Source organism: Lissotriton helveticus, chromosome 7, assembly GCF_964261635.1.
Source record: "Lissotriton helveticus chromosome 7, aLisHel1.1, whole genome shotgun sequence".
NCBI classification, from domain to species: domain Eukaryota; kingdom Metazoa; phylum Chordata; class Amphibia; order Caudata; family Salamandridae; genus Lissotriton; species Lissotriton helveticus.
The window spans coordinates 815,126,186-815,147,665 of NC_136068.1; the positions used below are offsets into that span (position 1 = coordinate 815,126,186).

At 45.3% G+C, this 21,480-nt stretch overlaps 1 protein-coding gene across 1 annotated transcript in view; it reads right to left on the minus strand.

Moving 5' to 3' along the window:
* The window catches only part of SEC24A (SEC24 homolog A, COPII component), a 619,052-nt gene that overhangs the window by 173,856 nt on the left and 423,716 nt on the right, over nucleotides 1-21,480 (minus strand). The window contains exons 14-15 of the mRNA XM_078653273.1: nucleotides 18,161-18,284; nucleotides 13,567-13,725 (exon numbers count right to left, since the gene is read on the minus strand). Coding sequence (XP_078509399.1) covers nucleotides 13,567-13,725; nucleotides 18,161-18,284 — 283 coding nt within the window. The remainder of the gene's footprint in view (nucleotides 1-13,566; nucleotides 13,726-18,160; nucleotides 18,285-21,480) is intronic.

Here is a 21,480-nt window from a genome sequence, read left to right on the forward strand (position 1 = left end):
GATCCTGAGCCAGAAGGCTTGACTGGTTGTTTCGGTGCCAGGCCCGAGGACGGGCATGGAAACATCTCAGTGCCGACCATGGCCCTAAGGCAGAGGTGGTGCCGAAGTCTTTTGTTTGGTCGTTGTTTGGGGAGTAATTGGGATTTAGTACTCACGGCATCCTGCCCCGGTGGAACGTCTTTAGACTTCAACTCTATTTCCAGCTAGGAATCCGATTCTGGGATAGAGAAGGCTTGCTCCTCTTCTGCTGCCGATGCTTCAACCTCTTCATGTTCGGATTCTTTCCCGAAGATATCCGCAGTATGTGGTATGTTTTGTCGCTGCATTTCTCTTTGTAGAGCCAGACGATCCCGTAGAGTCGTTTTCGTTCAGAATGGCAAACAAGCCTCACAATCTTCTTCTTTGTGCTCCAGTGTAGGCATAAGCTGCAGACTTTATGCAGGTAGGTGCAAGGGTACTTGGAGTGGCCCAGAGGACAAAATTGAAATGGAGTCCGTTCAATCGGCAGAAGGCTAGCTAGTACGGAACGGAGTAAAAGTCGACCGCAGTGGCGAGGCCCAGAGGCCGCCCATGATGTCTTCGATCGAAGATGGAGTTTCCTGATCGGTTTGATACACGGAGAATAGTGAAACGCGTAAGATAACACTGACCATCGAGGGTACAGTGGAATGCGCACCCAGGGGAACCAGAGGACGGATTTGAACCACGTCCGAAAGAAATGGCAATGGAGTTTATGTACAGGCGCAATATTACCCGAAAGGGGGAGTCACCTTTCTTTGTGACTGGAAAAGACTTCTTCGAAGAAAAACAACTTGCAAACATCCGGACCCAACACTAAATGGCAGGAGTATGCAAAGCATGTGTATCTACAGCACACATGCCTCAAACAGAAGTTTTTTCACATCGCCTCTAGTGACATTTTTGTCAAAACATGGTACTCTTGTGGTAGGTTTGGGGATGTGAGATATGCAGGCACTATCTGACAGATTCTGAAGTAGTTTTGAGTAAAGCAAACACAAGGAGATGATGGACGGAGTGCTGAAACTTTATAGACAGTCACAGTTCTGGGTTGAACCCATCATCGTTCTTAAACTCACTTTGCCACCCCAGTTCAGACCCAGTTATATGCAAATCAGTCTTGACCCAGTGCCTCATGGGAACAGTCCAGCCCGAACTGCCAAGCAATGTCTTCCCTGGACCAGAAACAAGCATCCTGGGACCGGTTTCGGGGTATCACCCCTCATTAACCAGGCTAGCTTTAATCCAGTAGCAAAGTGAGCAACTGACCCACTTCTGGGCATACCCTGCCAACTTAGGGTGAACAAAGCAGTATACAACATTCAGGCCCACGGTTTCAACCAGGTCATGGCAAGCCCATCTCATTTCAAGATTGTACTACAAAAACTGGCTTCACCAACTTCCCACTAAGCAAAGTTCTAACCATGACCATTTCTATCAATTTAGTCCCAACTATTTGGGGCTTGTACCCTCCTACTGGTGCATATCAAAATGGGGCAAATGTTTTCAGCTATGTAGTATAATTGAAATTGCATGACCACCGAATTCCAAAGCCTTGGACAACGTGTCTAATTCTTATTTGTTTACCCGTCCAAGTAAGTTCTAGGAACGCCAACTTTAGCTTAAAGGGATTTAGGCAGTATGAACTGTATAATGAAAAAAAGAGGTATAAAAGGTTTAACAAGACCACAATATTAATAATGACCCTACCATACAAAGATAGGGGTAGTTTCAACCATCTGGTCACTTGCAATTAAGGTGTACCCTAGGCAGGCCTATAGTTTTCTCTTACAGTTACTCTTACGGTTAATTCTATATTTGTTCTATTCTGAATGCCCAAATATCTCTCAGATTCTGTACTATTTATTAGGGGTTCAAACATTCTCAGTATGACAGTCAGAGGCAGTCTATTTATGGCAATTTATTTTTAGGTCGGATAGTGTACTATACAGAATTGCTACTCGTATCGAATTTAGGTTGTCTTGCAGGTACTGGTCGTTTAACACAGTTTTGTCTGCGTGCAAGGATGTCACGAGCAGCCACCCTCCTATATGAACGCCTCTATTGGCATTATACTCAAAAAGCATACATGCAAGTTGTTCACAGTAGGAGTTGAATATGCTACTTACCAGTATGCATCTGTTCTTGGCATGTAGGGCTGCTAACATTCATATCTAGTGCATAGATCGCCGCCTAGTGTTGGGTCCGGATGATTGCACATTGTTGTCCTGGAAGAGTCTTCGAAGTATCACGAGATAGGTGGCTCCTCCCCTGGACTACAGTGCGCATGGGCATCGACTCCATCCCCAGATTGTTTTTAGCCATTGTGGCAGAGATGGAGTGAAACAGTGTACAGGATGTCCATGCTAATGATGAATGCAAGAGAGTGTCTGCAGCCGCTACGGGCACCGGGGAGGAGGGCGGGCGATATGAATGTTAGCAGCCCTACATGCCAAGAACAGATGCATACTGGTAAGTAGCATATTCAGTTCGAGGCATGTGGGCTGCTAAATTCATATCTAGTGCATAGAATACACAGCAGTCCCTCCATTAAGGGCGGTTGCCCGTGCCAGCTGCAGAAGCTTGAAAAAGTGTCTTGAGAACAGCCTGTCCTACAGCTGCTTGCTGTTTGGAATGCACATCTACGCAATAATGCTTGGTAAATGTGTGTGGTGTAGACCATGTGGCTGCTCTGCAAATGTCTTCTAAAGGAATGTTCCCCAGGAAAGCCATGGAGGCCCCCAATTTGCGTGTGGAGTGCACCCTTGGGGGTATTGTTAAAGTGCGTTTAGCCTTTTGATAACAGATTTGAATGCATTTAACAATCCATCTGGCTATTCCTGCTTTGGAAATGGGGTTGTCTTTGTGTTGTGCTGAGAAGGCAACAAAAAGTTGTTGTGTCTTCCTAAAGGGTTGTGTTCTGTCAATGTAGTACATTAGCACCCTCCGAACGTCTAATGTATGAAGCATTCTTTCTGCTACCGTTTGCGGGTTTTGGAAAAATGCGGACAGGTCAATAGTTTGGTTGATATGAAACTGTGACACCACCTTTGGAAGGAATTTGGGGTTAGTGCGGAGCACTACCCTGTTAGAGTGTATTTGGATGAATGGCTCTTGGATTGTGAGCGCTTGCAGCTCACTAACACGTCTGAGCGACGTGATAGCAATGAGAAAAGCCACTTTCCACGTTAGAAACTGAAGTTCGCAGGAGTGCAGTGGCTCGAAAGGTGGGCCCATCAGCCTAGTGAGGACCACATTGAGGTTCCACACAGGAGCTGGTGGAGTTCTAGGAGGGATGACTCGTTTCAGTCCCTCTAGGAAGGCTTTAATGGCAGGCACCCTGAAAACAGAGAGGTGCTGCCTATTCTGGAGGTAAGCTGCTATGGCGGACAAATGTATCCGAATGGAAGCGTACGCCAGATTGCATTTGTAAAGATGTAACAAATAGCAGATGATGTTAGGAATGGATGCATCTAGCGGGTTGATATTGTTGTCTGTACAGTAAATGACAAACCGCTTCCATTTTGCAGCATAGCAAGCTCTGGTCGTGGGCTTCCTTGCCTCCCGGATGTCCATGCATTCAGGAGGCAGGTTGAGGTAGCCAAATTCTAAGACCTCAGGAGCCAGATCGCCAGATTGAGCTGTTGCGGATCTGGATGCTGAATGTCGCCATGGCTCTGCGTCAAGAGGCTGGGTGTGAGATGCAGCCTTTGATGCGGTACCACGGAAAGTTCTAGAAACGTGGTGTACCATGGTTGGCGTGCCCATGTTGGAGCAACTAGGATGAGAGTCATCGAGTGTTGCTTTAGCTTTCTTGCCACCAGCGGAATGAGAGGCGCTGGGGGAAAAGCGTACGCAAATTTGCCTGACCAGTTCATCCATATCGCATTTCCCTGCGATTGCGGATGAGGGAACCTGGCGGCAAAGCTTTGGCATTTTGCGTTTTCCCTTGTGGCAAACAGGTCTATCTCTGGATGACCCCACTGCTGGAAGTACGGGTGGAGCACTGATGGATGTATCTCCCACTCGTGCATTTGATGGCTGCACCTGCTGAGCAGATCCGCCATCTGATTGTCCTTGCCGGGGAGGTGTTCTGCCATGAGGAAAATGTTCCTCTGAATGGCCCACTTCCACATGCTCTGAGCCAGATGAGACAGCTGTGGTGAGTGAGTACCTCCTTGCTTTTGGATGTAGTACATGGCTGTCATGTTGTCCGTCCGGATCTACACGACTTTGTTGCACAAATGTACCTTGAAGGACTTTATCGCCATGAAGATTGCCATCAATTCCAGGTAGTTGATGTGCAACTTCTGTTGTTGAGTGGACCACAGTCCCTGCACAGTGTAGTGGAGCACATGAGATCCCCATCCCTGGAGAGATGCGTCCGTTGTCAGGATAATCTGTGGCACAGGCTCTTGGAACGGTCGTCCCTTGCAAAGGTTGTGTGGATTCCACCAATGCAGAGAGTTGTATGCCCGACCGGTCACCAACACTAGGTCCGTCAGTCGTCCCCAAGCCTGTGTCCACTGATTTGCCAAGCATTCTTGGAGAGGACGCATGTGCAACCTCGCGTGCGGGACTATGAAAATGCAGGAGGCCATCATGCCTATCAACTGCATGAACACTCTCGCTGGTAGGGAGTGTTGCGGTCTGAACCTTTGGATCAGTGACTGAATGCTGTTGATCCTGGCTGGGTTTGGCTGAGCCATAGCAGTCAGGGTGTTTATTGTCGCGCCTAGATACTGCCGCATATGGGCTGGCTGAAGGTGCGACTTTGGATAGTTTAGCGAGAATCCCAGACTGTGAAGGAGTTGAATAGTGTGGGACATGTCCGCGGTGCATTGTTGTTCCGACTTTGCTTGAACAAGCCAGTCGTCTAGGTACGGGTAGACATGTATGTTCTGCCTTCTGAGGTGCGCCGCTACTGTCGCCAGACACTTCGTAAACACTCTGGGGGCAGTAGTCACCCCGAAGGGTAGGACTTTGAACTGATAGTGCCTGTTCTGAATGGTGAACCTGAGGTACTTTCTGTGGGATGGGTGGAGTGGGATGTGGAAATAAGCATCCTTGAGGTCTAAGGTTGTTAGGAAGTCCCCTTGGTTTAGCAGGGGAAGAATTTGTTGCAGTGTCAGCATGTGAAAGTGTTCTGACAGTATATACATGTTGAGTGGGCGTAGATCCAGAATAGGTCTGAGGGATCCGTCCTTTTTTGGGATGAGGAAGTACAGGGGAATAGACCCCTGAGCCTTCCTCCTCCATTGGTACGAGCTCTATTGCGCCTTTTTGCAGCATTACCAAGACCTCTTGCTGCAATAAGTGCAAGTGCTCTGCCGACATAGGACGGTGTCTTGGGGGAATGTTGGGAGGAGTGGATGTTAACTCCAAACAATAACCGTATTGGATACGTTTTCTCACCCACCTGTCTGTGGTGATGGATGTCCAGACTGGCAGGAACTGCTGGAGTCTCCCCCCGACAGGTGTTGGATGGTCGGGGGGCAGTGACAGAGAGTCACTGTTTATTTGCGGCAGAGGAACGGGAGTTGTTGTTCCCTTTGCCTCTGCCCTTGGCACTATTACCTCTGTATCCCCCTCTACCCTGCTTGGGGTAGGAGGATTGTGCACCACCCTTTGTAAATTGTGATTGTTGACCCAAGTGTCCTCTGGTAACACCACGCATTCCTGAGCGACGAAAAGTGTTTCCCCTGAATTGTTGTGACTGAAGTGCCCCCATGGACTTAGCAGTCTCGTTGTCTTTTTTAATCTTCTCAAGTGTGGTGTCTACATCTGGGCCAAACAGTCTGTCAGGATTGACGGGCTGGTTGAGGATTGTAGTTTGGATGTCAGGCTTAAATCCAGATATACGAAGCCAAGCTTGTCGTCTCAGGATGACGCTAGTGTTAATTCCCCTAGCTGCTGTGTCTGCCACATCCAGTGCACACTTTATTGCAGCGTTTGATATAAGCTTTCCCTCTTGTATGAGCATTTCGGCCGCTTCCTTATACTCATCAGGTAGATGTTGAAGGAGCTGTTCTAGGGTGTCGTAATGCGCCCTATCGTAACGCGCCAAAAGTGCCTGTGTGTTCGCTATACGCCATACATTGGCAGCCTGCGCAGCCACCCTCTTGCCGGATGCCTCAAGCACTTTCGACTCCTTGTCTGGGGGAGGAGCTTCACCCGTAGTTTGGGAGTTTGCCCTCTTGCGGGCATTGGCGACCACCAACGAGTCTAGAGGCAACTGTCCTCGAATATATGCAGGATCTCCAGGAGCTGGCCTGTATTTCTTCTCGATACGTGGGTTGACCACTCGTGCCCTGGTAGGTTCTTTAAAGATCTCTGGGGCATGTTTAAGGACACCTTTGAGCATAGGAAGAATTTTAACCGTCCTTTCTGAGACAGAGAAAGTGTTAAACAAAAAATCTTCCTCCACCGGGTCAGCATGCATGTCCACATCATGATTCGCCGCTGCCCGTTCGATTAAAGCATTAAATGCTGCAGAATGCTCTGTTGGAGATGTACGTGCCCCAAAAACTTGTGGATCATGTACCACCTGCTGTCCACCTTGGTCCCCAGTGTCGTCATATGTGTCCTGCTGAACATCAGGGTCATTGTCCACTGGGAAATTGTATTGGTCGTCTTCATCATCATCCTTTCCCCCTGATTGGTTTGGGGAAGGTGATGGACTCCTCCTTGGTGGTGGTAGAATAGGCTCAATAAGGACAGGAATGTCCTGTGCTGTCCTCTTTTTCTTCAGTGGAATAACATAGGATTCCAGTGGTTGGGAAGTGATCTTCCTTTTGTAAAGGGTCAGTTTCCCTGTTTGGGCATCGATGTAATGCTCAGATTGGTCTTCTGAGGCCTGAAGCGCTGAAGGAGCCGAAGTCTTTGGCACCGTTTTCGGTGCAAATGCCTTTGGTGCCACCTTTGGGGGAAGAGTGTAAAGAAGCTTGGCTGATGACTTCTGAGGAGTGTCAACCGGTTTCGGAGTCGATGGCGTGGGAGCCGTCGCCGACAAAGTCTTTTCCCGAATCCTTTTGAGGGAGTCGGTGACCTGTTTAGTGAAGGAGGCGGAGGGTGTTGTAGCCGACGGCTGGTGTCCGGTGGCGTTGGAGTCCCTCGGTGTCGACGGTATGTGCGTTGACGTATCTTCAGCCGCAACGTGGCTCTGTTCCGTTGCAGGCTTTGGCGCCGACGCCGATGCTGCAGATTCGACAGCTTCGTGCCGATGCGCAGTGCCTGTGGTCTTCGGCTCGTGGCTTGTAGTCGATTTTTGTTCGACTGGGCGTTTAGTCGACCGCGCCGTAGGAGCGTCCGAAGGCGTGGGAACAGACTTCGACGTTTGTGCCAGAGCAACAGAGGCAGACTCTTGACGGACGGCCTTCTTGGAGGACGAGTCCTTGTGCACCTTCTGCGGCGCTGTCGGCTCGACAGCCTTCTTCGACTTCTGTGGTCCGGAGGTGGATGGAGTCGCTGAAGGAGCAGGCTTTGATATTTTTTGTTGCACGTCAGCCATTTTAGGTGTTGTCGATTCCGTGAGTTTCGGTTTCGATTTTGTCTGGACGTCGGCCATTTTAGGTGTTGTCGAATCCGCGAGTTTCGGTTTCGATTTCGGCTGGACGTCGGCCATCTTAGGTGCCGTAGAAACCGAAGGTTTCGGTTTCGATACGTGCAATGGCGGCTCCGCTTGAGTGTCCGTGGCCGGGCGAGAAGGCGGGGCCGGGGATAGCGGTGCGGGGTCGTGGGTAAGGCCGAGTGGCGATCCCGTGACCTGAGCCTGAATTATATAGACTTCGGGGCATAGCTCTTCCTCTGAGCTATCTTCCGCGGCCCCATAAACTTCTTCGTCGTCCCCTACCTCCTCGACGTATTCAGTGTCCTGTCCCTGTCCTTGGACGTGTTCCTCTGGATCGGACTGGACCTCCGTCGACGGAGGCGAAATTTGGAGATGATGGCTACTGCCTTCCAACGCGGGGTCGTCGAATATGTCGTCGGGTGCCGGCGTCGCTCGCTGGGCCTCGAGGCGCGCCGCGCGCCGATGCTTGAGCGTCTTCTTCGACCTGAATTTAGAGCAGGCCATGCAGTCGTCTTCGTTGTGGTCCGGTGATAGGCATTTATTACAGACCGGATGCACATCGATGTGTGGATATTTGGATCCACAGATGGGGCAGAACTTAAATGGGCTCCGCTCCATGTTAAGGTTGTCGGGTCTTGCTGAGACGAGAGGGCCTCGATGTCTGAAGAGTTACTTGACTCCGTCGATTTCCGGCTCCGAGAGTCGGACGACGCTCGAGACCGTGCGCAAACAATACCGATGCTTGTAACGAAGGCCTTTTGGCCTTAAGAACAAAGTTTACCGGTTCCGACACGGAGACGTCGAGAACCACATCCGAACCCAATGGCGGAAAAAAACAATCTGGGGATGGAGACGATGCCCATGCGCACTGTAGTCCAGGGGAGGAGCCACCTATCTCGTGATACTTCGAAGACTCTTCCAGGACAACAATGTGCAATCATCCGGACCCAACACTAGGCGGCGATCTATGCACTAGATATGAATTTAGCAGCCCACATGCCTCGAACATAGAAACATCTGATAACTTTCATTGATACTCGGAGAGAATTCCATAAGGAAAAATATGCTACAGAATCCTCATGGTATGGAATTTAATAATTTGATTTAACTGCTAGGTCATAGATATGGTGGAGTCCTTTATAATTCATAGGTTTTTCGCTTACCTTGAGGTTGTTGTTGGTGTTCCCAATTCCTCACATCAGATACCAATAGATCATATGAGGTGGTTTGTTAACGTCCAACAATCAACAAATGACATGCAACCAATTAGTTTTGAGGGTTCAAGGTCATTCGGCTTCTTCAGATTAAGGATTATTTGGGTATCAACATCAGTGGTTTTAGCACGAGCATCTGAAGAATGTGATAATTAGTGGGAAGATCAGAGCTTTGAGGAACCCCTGCTTTGCTGTTTTAAGATGTAGAGGTGATTGGTGGCATTGAGATGCTTGACTTGTTTATACGAAGGGAGGAAGTCCAGTCAAGAATTGCTCATTAAATTCAATTTCTTCCAATCTAATGATTAGTTTATCATTGTGCACAGTCTCGAAAGCTGCGTAAAGGTTGAGAAGTAGAGCTGCTGCGTCATTTTGGTCTACTGCAGTTTTCAGATTATTCCAGACTGAAATTAGTCCAGATTCAGTGCCTCTCCATTAGTGCAAGCCCGTTTGTATGTCTGATAAGTTATTTTCTTCCTAGACGTTTGCAATTCAGGAGAAAGTCACTTTTTTATTGGATAGTAATAGTTTGGGTCTGCTGGATCCATATTATTTTAGTTTATCACTGGTCATATGTGTCTGGTATTTTACTATCAACATATTCCCACCAGAGCTGGAGTTGTTGATTATGTTTACTGGTAGTATTGTAGTTGAAGTTGACAGCAGACTTTCCTTGAAGTTGACAGCAGACTTTCCTTGAAATGGACGCAGATCTGATGGTGAGTTTGCAGACCAACTGGGTTTAACCAGGTTGAGAATTAGATTCTTGAAGGAAGTTCGTGAGGGAGTCAGTCTCTTGGTGGTGTTTCCTTTTATTTGTGCTCATCTTTATAGTTTGTTATCTTTGATGCATGCAGGAAAGCCACCTTTCTGATGTCATTGCTCCCCTTTTAAACATGGTTAAATTGGCCTTCCCTTGACTCAAGTGTTTAACTTGCCTATAAGTCCCAACATCCAAGGCGAAGAAGTTGAATACCATCTGTGGAACGCAGCATCTGTGGTACCATCCACAGGGTTGGGCTGTAAAACAGTTTCAGGCATAACATGTGCAACCTGACTACAGTCTGAGAGCAGCAGCCTAAATACCTGTCAGATAGGCTTTTAAATATTATCCCTAAATGTATTCTGTCGCCCACAAAATAGGGTACCGGACACTTGAAAGTGCAACATGTGCAAGTGGTAGGACTAGACAAGCTTAGAAAATGTCAAACTACAGACCATAAAATTTAATTTGTAACTTATGACAGTTAATGGCTATAAACTTCACTCAGACTATTTTTAATATATATATATATATATATATATATATATATATATATATATATATATATATATATATATATATATATATATATATATATATAGTCCAATTTGATGGTGAAGATTTTTAATAAATATTTAGGAAATGTAACTTTTGGAACATTACCTTTTACTTACCAAAGCCTTCAGTAGATTAATTAGCGTTAGCCTAGCGACAGCTAGTTTGTCGGTGCTTAGCCATAATGAGGTGTAAAAACTGCTCCCAGAGCAAGACAATATCTTAGGCCTGGTAACAGGGTGGTCTGAGGGTAAGGCATCTGATCCCTATCAGCCAAGGAAGGACAGTTGGGACGGACCCAGGAACTTCATTTACTTGAAACTAACAGACGCTGTCTGCTCATTCGTAGTTTAGTGTGGAGACCTAAAGAAGGAAAAGCAATTGTCCCCAAGGTCCACAGTAGCTAGGCTGGCTCCAAACCCAGTGGGAGGAGAGGTACTTCTAGACCCACTAGTTGGCAGTCGACACAGGTGGGGACTGCTCATTTCCCTGGCTACTCCTCTGGGCAGACACAAGAGCTTTGCACAAGGGAGAAAAGGTTCCCCAACTTGGATAAAAAGAAATAAAAAAGGAAGAGCACTGTAGGAGTGTTTGCAATAGGGCGAACAGAAATTGCTGTAAAAGTAGGTAGGGCTGCCCTTTTTCTACTGGTTAGAGGGGAGCCAGGTGTCACCCCCACCCACTAGCCAGTGCCACACATAAATGTGGCATTCCAAGGCACCCTCCTCAGGACATGTTCTTGACCTGCAGAAATTCAGAAGAAAACTGGACATGTGGTCTGTAGCCTGAGAAGAGCACTGAAGGACTGTATCAGTTCCCTCTTATACCCAGGACAAAGTGAACTCTAAGCATCATAAGGATGGGCATAGCTACCAGGGGGTTGAAAAAGGTTAATTTAGTGACTGGATCTTCCCCTTGACAAGTTAGTATCATTATTATGTGTGGTGGGTGACTGCCTGCCCAAACAAATGTCTACTTTCTTACTCTATAGCTCTAGGGATTCTGCTTGGGTGTCACACTCCCCTGAACTCTGTCGTCTGAGCAGTGAGCGAGGGTGTTAGCGTGTGAAATGCATCTCTCGCCAGGACGACAACTCCCAGCATTCCTGCGGCATCAGTGGCGCCCGCGTACTGGTGACGCGACGCAATATCCGGAAGAACATATACCGGGCGGGTGAATCAGCTCCTTGCTGTGTATTCTGATTTGGAGCTTAGACTGGAGCAGGGTCATAAACGAGTAGAGAGGATACGCTGGACATCTGTTACTCAGCAAGGGCGGTAAGGGTGATGCAGTCACCATTCATGAATATAGTAAAACATGATAAGGTATCAAGCCTTTCACAGTCCTTTGGCAACTTCTAGAACTTCATGATGGCTACACTCATAAGTCATTGAGAGTACGGGGTGGTTTATTCTGTTGGTATGTGAAAGTTTGAATCCATTACATTCTTGCCTATGAACGGGCCACATGGATACTGGGGCTGTGCTTGAACAGTTTACTTTGTGAGGGGCATGAAATCAATGCCTATTCTGAACGTTTAACCTTGGAGAGATGACATCAAATTTACTTTCGGCTTGTTCTTATGTTTTCCTTTTTAGCAGGGGATAGTGGTGTGTGTCGTGTACTCAACATCTCCTGTGACGCCAGATCGATTCCTTATTGTGGTGGGTAACGATTGGAGTGAGTGTGTGCGGTTCTTACTTATCACTATATGCTACTTAGTGTTTTCTTATCTTTAGAGAGCCTTCAGACGATAAGGCATCTCATGAAAAGAATGTTTACAAGTCTAGGTGTTATTTTCCTTTACAGGTAGTTATAGCATCAGTTTCTCGATTTAATATTTTAGGATAGTGAGAGTGGAAACTGATCAACTTTAATTGTGTTTATTGTGTTTTAGGTCTCCCTCCTTGCAGTCCCCATCCTTTCCTTCCTTCGCTTAATCATTCCAACCCTCTGCGCTATAATAGCATCAGAGAGTGGAGCAATTGAGAGGTGGACCCATTTGAACAACGTACCGATCCTGGGCGTTTGGAATAAAACCTTGACATTGGGATGCAAAGATGTCGGCTGTTAGGTTACAGACGTTTTGTGATTGCGACAGATGTTATTATTTTACGCATTCCCTTTAAATGCGATTTGACAATAGAAAAAGGGAATTTGACATCAGGAATCCGATTCTGGCTTTACATATTCATTTTTTCCCCCAGAGTTGTATTTTGTCTAGTAAATTATTTTGCTTGTGCCACTGGTGTTAAAGTGAGCACAGTTGAGAGTTTATATTTTTCTATTTCCACATTCAGCCATGTAGCGCTCTATATTCTTTAAGGTCAGTTGATGTTTTAACAGTATTAAATTGTTAAACGATTAGTGCATTCTTTTACATAGATTTTCTACTGTGGATATTTGCTAAAGGTTTGAGTTTGATGCAATGCAATTTGGACATCCTCCATCTTTAGTCCGTTCCCCTATCTGTAGGCTGTTAAATATGCAGGAGATTGACAATACATTTTGATGAGATCGTGGAAGTAAAAGAGGTGAGGTGATGGTCATTCCAGGAGACTAAATTGTTTTATTATTAATCAGAAGGCAGATTTTTGGCTTATAAAACCATGTATTTAAGTCACCAAGGATGCACAAATTAGATCGGTTACAGAGCAAGAAAAACACACTGAAGTGGATTTGGGAGGTGAACAAGCATCTTTAATGACAATACTTAATTTATTTTTAGCATTTGTATAGTGCACTGCAACCCTACGGGTATCCTGGCGCTGAGACAAAAAAGAAAAGAAAAGCTGGGCATAGAAAAGAAAAAGAAAGCAGCTAACGCAAGAATCATGTATCTGGATCAGGGATCACGTTTTGGGAAAGAGCCATGTCTTAATTCTCTTACGAAACAGCATTACATTCTGTGCGCCCCTGATTTCCAGAGGAAATCGGTTCCAGAGGCGGGCAGCTGCCACGCCAAAGGCTCATCCCCCCAGGGTTACTCTGTTTATCCTGGGAATCCTTAATGGTAATGTATCCTTGGGTAGACAAAGTAATCAGCTTGATAAGATGCGGAAAAATAACTTGCTAAATAGTTATATTTGTATTTCAACACCAAACACTTTGAATCAGTGTAAAGATACACACTATGCGAAAGTCTGATACATGAAAGAAAAACAAAATACCTGAAATGTGGGGCACACAGAACACATCTTTAGGGCTCATGGTAGATGGAAAACACATTCATAGGATTATCAATAGATTGCAAAGAGCTTTATTTGAGTTGAAAGATAAAAATGTATTTTCAACATTTCAACCTATGGATTACTTTTGTTTGGGGCCATGTAATTGTGTCATTAATTCAGTAAGACTTGTTAAGGCATTAAGGAACGCAATATCTGTTCGGGAACAGACATGCAACAGACGTGGTGAAATTAACACAATGGAAACTATAAACTAACCTTTGGTGCATCTTATCCTCATGACTGCTTCAAAGCCAATCTTTCGGGTTAAATACCGCTTGAGCTCCTTCTGCAGTTTCTCAACCTGGACTGGATTGTGCTGATGATGGTAGGACTGGTAGTGAAACACACTTCCTGCAGAATACCTGGAAATGCACCCTAGACAAGAGTAATATCATAAGAAGCAGCATGCATAAATATGCACAGCTACATTTTAGTTTGACAACTGTCTAGAAAGTACTGGTGAGAAAATAGGTAAATTGAATAAATAAGATATGACCCAAACAGAAAACAGAGAATACTCCATCAGAACAACAGTAGAATGCAACAACAAATTAATTTATTTTGAAATATCCATAAATGTTCCCCATCACTTCTGAGGCGTGGCTCATTTTCTTTCTGATACGTAGGTATGGCCACTCCTCAGTTTAATGCATTTTCATCTAGAACAGTAGAGAGACAGCACTAAAGTGCAGAAACTGGCATGAAGACCGATGAAGAGAACTCACAAGTAGACTACAGACCACTGTAGAAGTGATCATATTCCCAATCCACTGGCAAGGAGAACCCATACAGAAAATGAAAACAACATAAGAGAAGTAACAGTCTAAATACAGAGATCAAACAGTACAACAATGATGTAGAAGGCAGTGTTTTGTTTTTACAAAATGTATAAACACTAGTTATGGGTTTGCCTCCACATCCAAAATGGGTGAACCGAGACTTTGATGCTCACTAACCTTCCAGGCCGAGGCAATGGGTACTAGAAAAACTGTTTAAACAGTCTAGAGCTGCACAGAACAGCTCTGTAGTGGCTCAAAGGGGAACATATGAGAAATGCGAGGAACAGATTAAGGTCCCACTGGTGTATCATGAAAAGGGTAAGAGGGAACAAATGTTGCAAATCTTTCAGAAAATAAGTCGTAACAGGTGGCTTGAAGAGGGAGGATTGATTTGGCAAACGCAGGAAAGCTGAAATAGCCAGCAGGTAACCCTTAACAGTGCCCAGAGCAAGGCCTTGCCGAAAGATAAAACAAACAGCAACACTTCTGACAGCAGGGCAGAATGGGGATCCATATGTAGAGAGAAACAAACTTGTCCTAATGGCAGGCGTATACAGTTTTAGTGGGATGGATGTCTAGCTGCCTACAGGATATCACAGACCCTAGGAGAAAGCTAGCAAACCCTTAACTGTTGCTGCTCAAACTCCATGCATGAAGATGAAGACTTCACAGTTTTGGATGCAGGACCGTGCCTTGTTGCTGCAACAGGATATGCTCCTAAAGGGGCAGCCTGATCAGACGACTGACGATACCCAGGAGCTCTAGATACCATAATCTCCCTGCCCAATCTGGAGCCACTAAAATGACTTGGCCCGGTCTGTTCTTCTTGAGAACTTGAGACAGGAGTGGTACAAGTAGAAAGGGATACAGGAATCCTATATTACACTCAAGGTGGAACACGTCTCTGCTTTGGAAACTCCCAATGCACAAAAGTGCCGACATTATGTGTTCTCAGCGATGGTGAACCATTTGAGCTAAGGTTTTTCCCATTTATGGAAGAGATCTCATGCTAACTCCGGATGTAGTTGATAGCTGTGATCTGCAAGGCATCCATAGCTGACTTAGTCTACCCTGGCGTTCAGTGAGCTGGCCAGGTGATGTACGACCACAAAGATGTCCTGGCGCTCCAGCCACAACAGGAGGCACACTCTCTCCTGGCACAAGGTTCAACCCCACACCACCCTGTTTGTTGTAATACCACATGGCAGTGGTGTTGTTTGTGAATACCTGAACCAGCCTTCCCTTAAAGTACAGTAGGAAGACTTTCAATGCCAAGCAGATAGTTTTCAGATCCAGAAACTTTATGTAGAGCTGAGATTCCAACAGAGACTAGAATCCTCTGATCTCCAGCTCTCCCAGGTGGCTGCCCCAACCCAGAAGTGACGCATTGGTCACCGCTGTCAGCTCTGGGTGGGGAAGAGAGGGGTCTGCCATGGACCCATTCGTGGTCAGTCAGGAACCACTGCAGATCGTTTGCAGCCTACTTTGAAATCCGGACCAGGCTGCAGAAATTCTATTGGTGCTGAGCCCACTGGTACTTCAGATCCCACTACAGAGCCTGCATTTGCCATCTGGTGTGACTCAGCAGCAGGATACAGGAGGCCATCAGACCCAGTAGCCTCAGAGTCAGTCTCACCCAAATCCAGGATTGAGGCCGAAATATCAGAATCCTAGCCGGAAAATCAAGGACTCTGAGCTCCGGAGCAGAACTTCACTGTATACAGAATGGCTCAGGTGAAAGGAAGCATCTGAGAAGGTGTCAGGTATGATTTCAGCATGTTGATAGAGAAACCCAGCGATTGCCATAGTCTGGAGGTGGGCATCCACTGCTTGCAATGAGCCTACTTACAGCAACCAGTCGTTGGGGTAGTGAAGACTGGAAGCCCTGACTTCTGTAGATGACCTCCGCATTCACTTTTATGAACACTCCAGTGGCACTGATGAGGCTGAAGAGGAGCCAGAGAAACTGGAAATTAACCTGGCTCACGTAAACCGCAGGCAATGCCTGTGGACTGGCAAGACTGGGATGAGAAAATAAGAATCCTTCAAGTCCAACATTACTATTCCAGTCTTCAGGGTCCTGGGCCAATAAGACTCGAGCCAAGGTGAGCATCTTCAATTTCCCTTTCTGTTGAAAGGCACTGGGAGGGCTCAGATCTAGCATAGGATGAAGTCCTTCCTCTATTTTCAGCACAAAGAAAGAAGTGGGATTAGCAACCACGTCCTACTTCTGGCTCGGGACCTTCTTGATGCCTGCTTTGGCAAGAAGAGCCTGCCCGTCCGCAAGGAAAGATGGTCCTCTGTTAGCCATTCTTGGGATGGTGGCAAAGGAGGAGGGGTTTCCACAAACGGAAGAGTATACCCCTTCTGCACAATTTAGAGCACCCATTTGTAGGCGATAATGGCAGCCTGTTTGGGCAGGTGGTGCCTGAACCTGCCGCTCATGGGATGGCAGTGCTGGAATTAGGGTGTACTTAAGAGGTTTAGATGCTGTGGCAGCAAAGTGTGTGTGGGGGGGCACTGGACAGTATGCTGGGACTGGCTCCAGTGTCCTCTGAAAGGACAGGGTAGTCTGTTCGACTGATGGGTATGGTGGTTTTGCAGACACCCATTTGTGCCCCAACCATGGCCGCAGTAGATGGGAAAGGATCGATGCTGGGGCAGGTTGAAGAAAGCCCAAGAGATCTGTCGGTGACCTCCCTTTCCTGAAAGAAAATAGTAAGTGTTTGTTTATTAATCATAGAAGGTCCTTCCATATTCTGGAGCCAAACTACAACTGTGTTTCTAGTACTAGAAAATCGATAGGGTGCAGAACAAATGAACAGGAGTGCAAATGATTCTACTTGGTACACAGACTGCAAAAAAAGTCTTCAAGAGTTCCGAAGTAGTCTCTGTGTAATGTTACTACAGATATATTGTCACTCTAGTAAATGCATTACAACTATATAACTGAGGGGACATTTCTACCCTTTTGCCTAGTTTGTCTTGCAAGTTAGGAGCCAAGAAAAATAACTCAGCAGACCCAAACGAGTCTTGCAGGGTTTGTGACAAAGACCCAGTAGTTCATCTACCAAAAGGAAGCTGAGAATCCAAACGACGACTAGGGAGTGGTACTGGTTGGCAAAAAAGAAAGTAGAGAGAGCCTCTAGTTCTTGACTGTTGGCATGGATTTGCAAAAAGGAAGCAAGAAAGTAACTCTTATACTTGGGTGTCATTGAATCAGGGTTAAGAGCTTTGATGCTCGGGAAAGAAGTTGGGGTTTACAGATGACAGCTCAAGGGAGCAGTAGAAGTCTCAAAATTATTTTAGCCAATTTTAAGAAGTCTACTAGTATAAGGATGAGTTGACTATTGATACCTCAAGTGTGACATCCACACAGAACCTACCAATAAGGTTAGGTATTTTAATAATGACTGATGAAGAATTACATTTTTCAATGGTGGAGAGGCCCAAATGGGTCAGGAGACAATGACTGGGAAGACACATAAGACTGGAGTGGCTGGTAACCACAAAACGCAAGAATAGCACCGTGGTGCTCTCTGCAAACGTATGCCATAGGATATTAGTTCACACAGCTCCAGCCTCAGGGTAACCAGCTCAAGTCAACGAGACACAAACTATTTGTGAACTACAGTGAACTAAGAGATCCTGATGTCCTGGGCCCCTCGGACTTAGAAATGGGCAATAGAATTTCACACAAAGTTAGGCCATTTGAGGTGCTCTGCAGACATCAACAGCTATAGTACTTTGATAACTCGTTCATCCTTTGCACTCTGGTGATACAGATCCTCCTTTTCCAGCTGAATAGGCTTCAGATCTTTATGGCTTCTGAGTATTCCTTCCATAAAGGCCTCAGTCATCTGAGTCAATAACCATAGGCATTTTTAGATGTCTCATTTCAACTGTGCTCCGAGTTATTAATGAATATAGTTCTAATCATATTGCGTACAAACAGCCGTGCAAATCAACAATCAAATTTCATGAATGAAGCCCCTATAAAGCATGTGTTCCGACAAAGTCCTATAACTCACCTAATGAAGCCAAGTCTGAGTACTGTCCATTAAGAAGGAAGAGGTCCACTGCTATCTGCTGTCCAGAACAGTCCAAGGCCAGCTTCTTATAAAAATCTGTTGCTGGTGTGAGGTGGTGGATATCCTATTAAAGGAGTAAAGTTGTTACAATTAGGCTTGTGTATCAAACTACATGAAAATATTTTCCAATGTCTGTGTTTGAAAGGCACAATTCTATTTGGGACACAGATTCAGTGGCAGAATAATGAGACCAGAAATAAACCTGTCCTACTTTTGACAAAATTTAATGTACTGTCTTTTGCAAAACCAAGCTAAAATACATGGTCATAGAAAAAAGGAAGGTACACTCCAATAAAGTCAGTTGCGCGAAAGGATTTTTTGAGAAATCTTCTCTATTCATTCTTTTCATAAAAGCGGCACAGCCAATGCGTTTCGCTCCCTTTGTGCCAAGGGAACTTCGTCAGGGCTCAAGTAAAGAGCACCTTGTTGGAGGTGATCAGAGTTAGATAGATCTGAATCTTCACTATAATGCGACACCAGATTCGAAAAGTCCAGTGTTCACGTTCTTGAGCTAATCACAAGGTCAGCAACGGCGATTGTTCCAGCAGTAAGATGTTCATTAGTAGATAGTTTCTTCATACAGAGGTAGGCCTCCTAATTGTAGGCTCTGAGTTCAAATTGAAAATAAAGTTCTGTTTCTTAAACATCCTTTGGCAGCGGGTGTTGGGAGAAGCTGCACCAACGTATATTATTTGAAACAGACAGAATTAATGTGCTTGACCTTGGTCTGCTGCAGTTCTTTTTTGTATTTTCCTAAAATACATGGAGTTTAACACCAATTAAGTGGTATACGCATAGCACTGGAGTACAGATCAAAAAAATTGAATTATGCATTTCTGGACTGGCTGTGACATCAAAGTCGAAAAATCGAAAAAGTTATAAAATAGAAAAATTTGAGTGGCTTATCAAAACTCTAGGACAGCATAGAACCTTAACTCAAAATATAAATGAGTTTCTTCCAACTACTAAAATATACACTTCCTAACCCCAAAGGCCTTTTTTTTTTTTTTAGATTGAAGCCGATCAGACTGTGCAGCTGTCTGGTTTGTAAAGACTTTTTGGGGACTTTCGGATAGCTTCCCTGGGAATGCATTCCACTCATTGCTTCCCATTGGTAGTTTAATAACTCATTTACTTGCTTTCTATTTTCTTGCTTTATTTGTTTTTGGCTGTCCAGCAGGTCTTTGTCCCTCCAGTGGAGAATAGCCGGTTTACTGTATTCTTCCACATGTGCTCGCTTTCTGAAAAACAGGCCTTTACATTTTGTTCTAATCTTGTCACATTTGGTGTGTATTAAAAGACAGAGGTCACATTTTAGGCTCAGTCTTCGAGTGGGAGCTTGGTGTTTACTTTTCTTTCACGGACTTCATAGTAATGGGATTTATGTGATAATCACACTATACTGGGGTGTGCTGGAAGGAGGCTATACAATGTTATTTTCGTTTCCTAATCACTACAAAATTTAAATGTTTGGAAATGAACAGTGCAATTATTTAGTAAAATATCGGAATTAGAAAAGAACAGGATGCACTTTTTTTTGTAATTCTGAAGCATGGTAGAAACTATTTTAATACAATCAAAACAAATCAATACACTGGGTGGTGGCATTTCCACACATTATCTGTTGTGTAGTTTTATCCGTACAACTGTATGTGTGTGCAAATGTAATGGCCATTTCAATTGGAAATGGTTTGTCTAACGGCAAAACGCTACAACACCCACTACTTCACACCACTCCACTCCACTCCACTCTACGCCACTTGACTCTAGGCCAATCTATGCCACTCTACGCCACTTGACTCTAGGCCAATCTATGCCACTTGACTTAAGGCCAATCTATGCTACTCTATGCCGCTTGACTCTAAGCTGATCTATGCCACTAGATTCTACAACAAACGACACCACTTTACTCCCTCCACACGGATACTTTAGTGCACCGCATTCCACACTACTCTGCCACGCCACACTCTGCGAACGTTTGACCATGCTTAACATTAGTCATTCTGGTGTACAACATGACAAAAACACAGTGGCAAAGCAAATAGCGCTTGTATAGGCTGGACGGGTGGTGTTGCCAATGCTTGTTTCACATTCACACTCCATCACTAGCTCAGCCTTCATGACTATTTCAATTTTTATTGCTCAACTACAAAACGCTGTACACATCAGCATGACAACAATTGGGTATAATACTATCAAGAAAAAGGGGGACAATCGTTGAAATAAATGCATCCATAGTGCAATATTTGTCTCTTTGCAGGAAGATGGTGCAATTGTCAAAGTAAAGAAAAATTATGAGCAGGGTAAAGTTGCCATTAAAAGTTGGTTCTCGATACTTTACTAGTCCTTCGCTCACAGGACAAACAGACTTTGCTTTTTGGAAGTATCTTCAAGCAGTTCAGACATGAACCCTACATACCAAGCACAGAGTGATTCACATCTATTCTTACATGTGATGAATTTTTCATGCACCGTAACACTCTGGGTATGGTTCACTTCTGTCGGTATATTTGAGTATTGTGCAACCCACAGTAAGCATTTCGTGAGGTTCTGGGATTGAACCAATGCTCTTGAACAAACTATTTCAGGCAGGATTAGAATCAATCTTTCTTTATAGGTCTGGCATATTTTTTAGGGTATTAAGTTAGACTTATCGTTAGGTCTCGCGCCTGCGCGATACTATAGTTGCCGGGTCTGCTTCCCAGGAGACAGGAGACTGGCACGCGCACGCTCAGGAAAGCGATCGGAGCCGGCCGCGCGCGTTCCCAATCTCCTGTTTTTTCCTGGGGCAGAGATCGGTGCACAGTTTTCCATCACCGATGTGCGTGTGGCCTGTCCGTCATGGGTTCCCATCTCTGCGAGACAGACCTGCAGGCTCGCGCACATTCTGCTGCGTCGTGCGTGTAACGTGCGTGTAAATCACAGCAGAAGAGCTTGGGTGGTGAAGGTTCCATCACCACAGTGTTTTGTGGGGAAGTTGCGAGTCGCTGTTAGATTATTTTTGTTAGGTTATACAAATCAAGGAGCGCTAATGTATTTAATTTTTGTACAGATTTGCTTAACATGCAGATTAACCAACCTGAGTAAAATAACTCGGAGGATCAAAAGCGTCTGTGCCAGGCGTGTGTGTGGCTGGAGTCCCAGTTTCCAACCCCAGTAAAAAAGTTCGGCCGGCTTGTACTTTTACTTATTTATAGGAATAGCAGACTGATATGCCCAGTTTTCCGTCAAGTGCCAGTGGCTGGTTTCTTTTCTGTGGC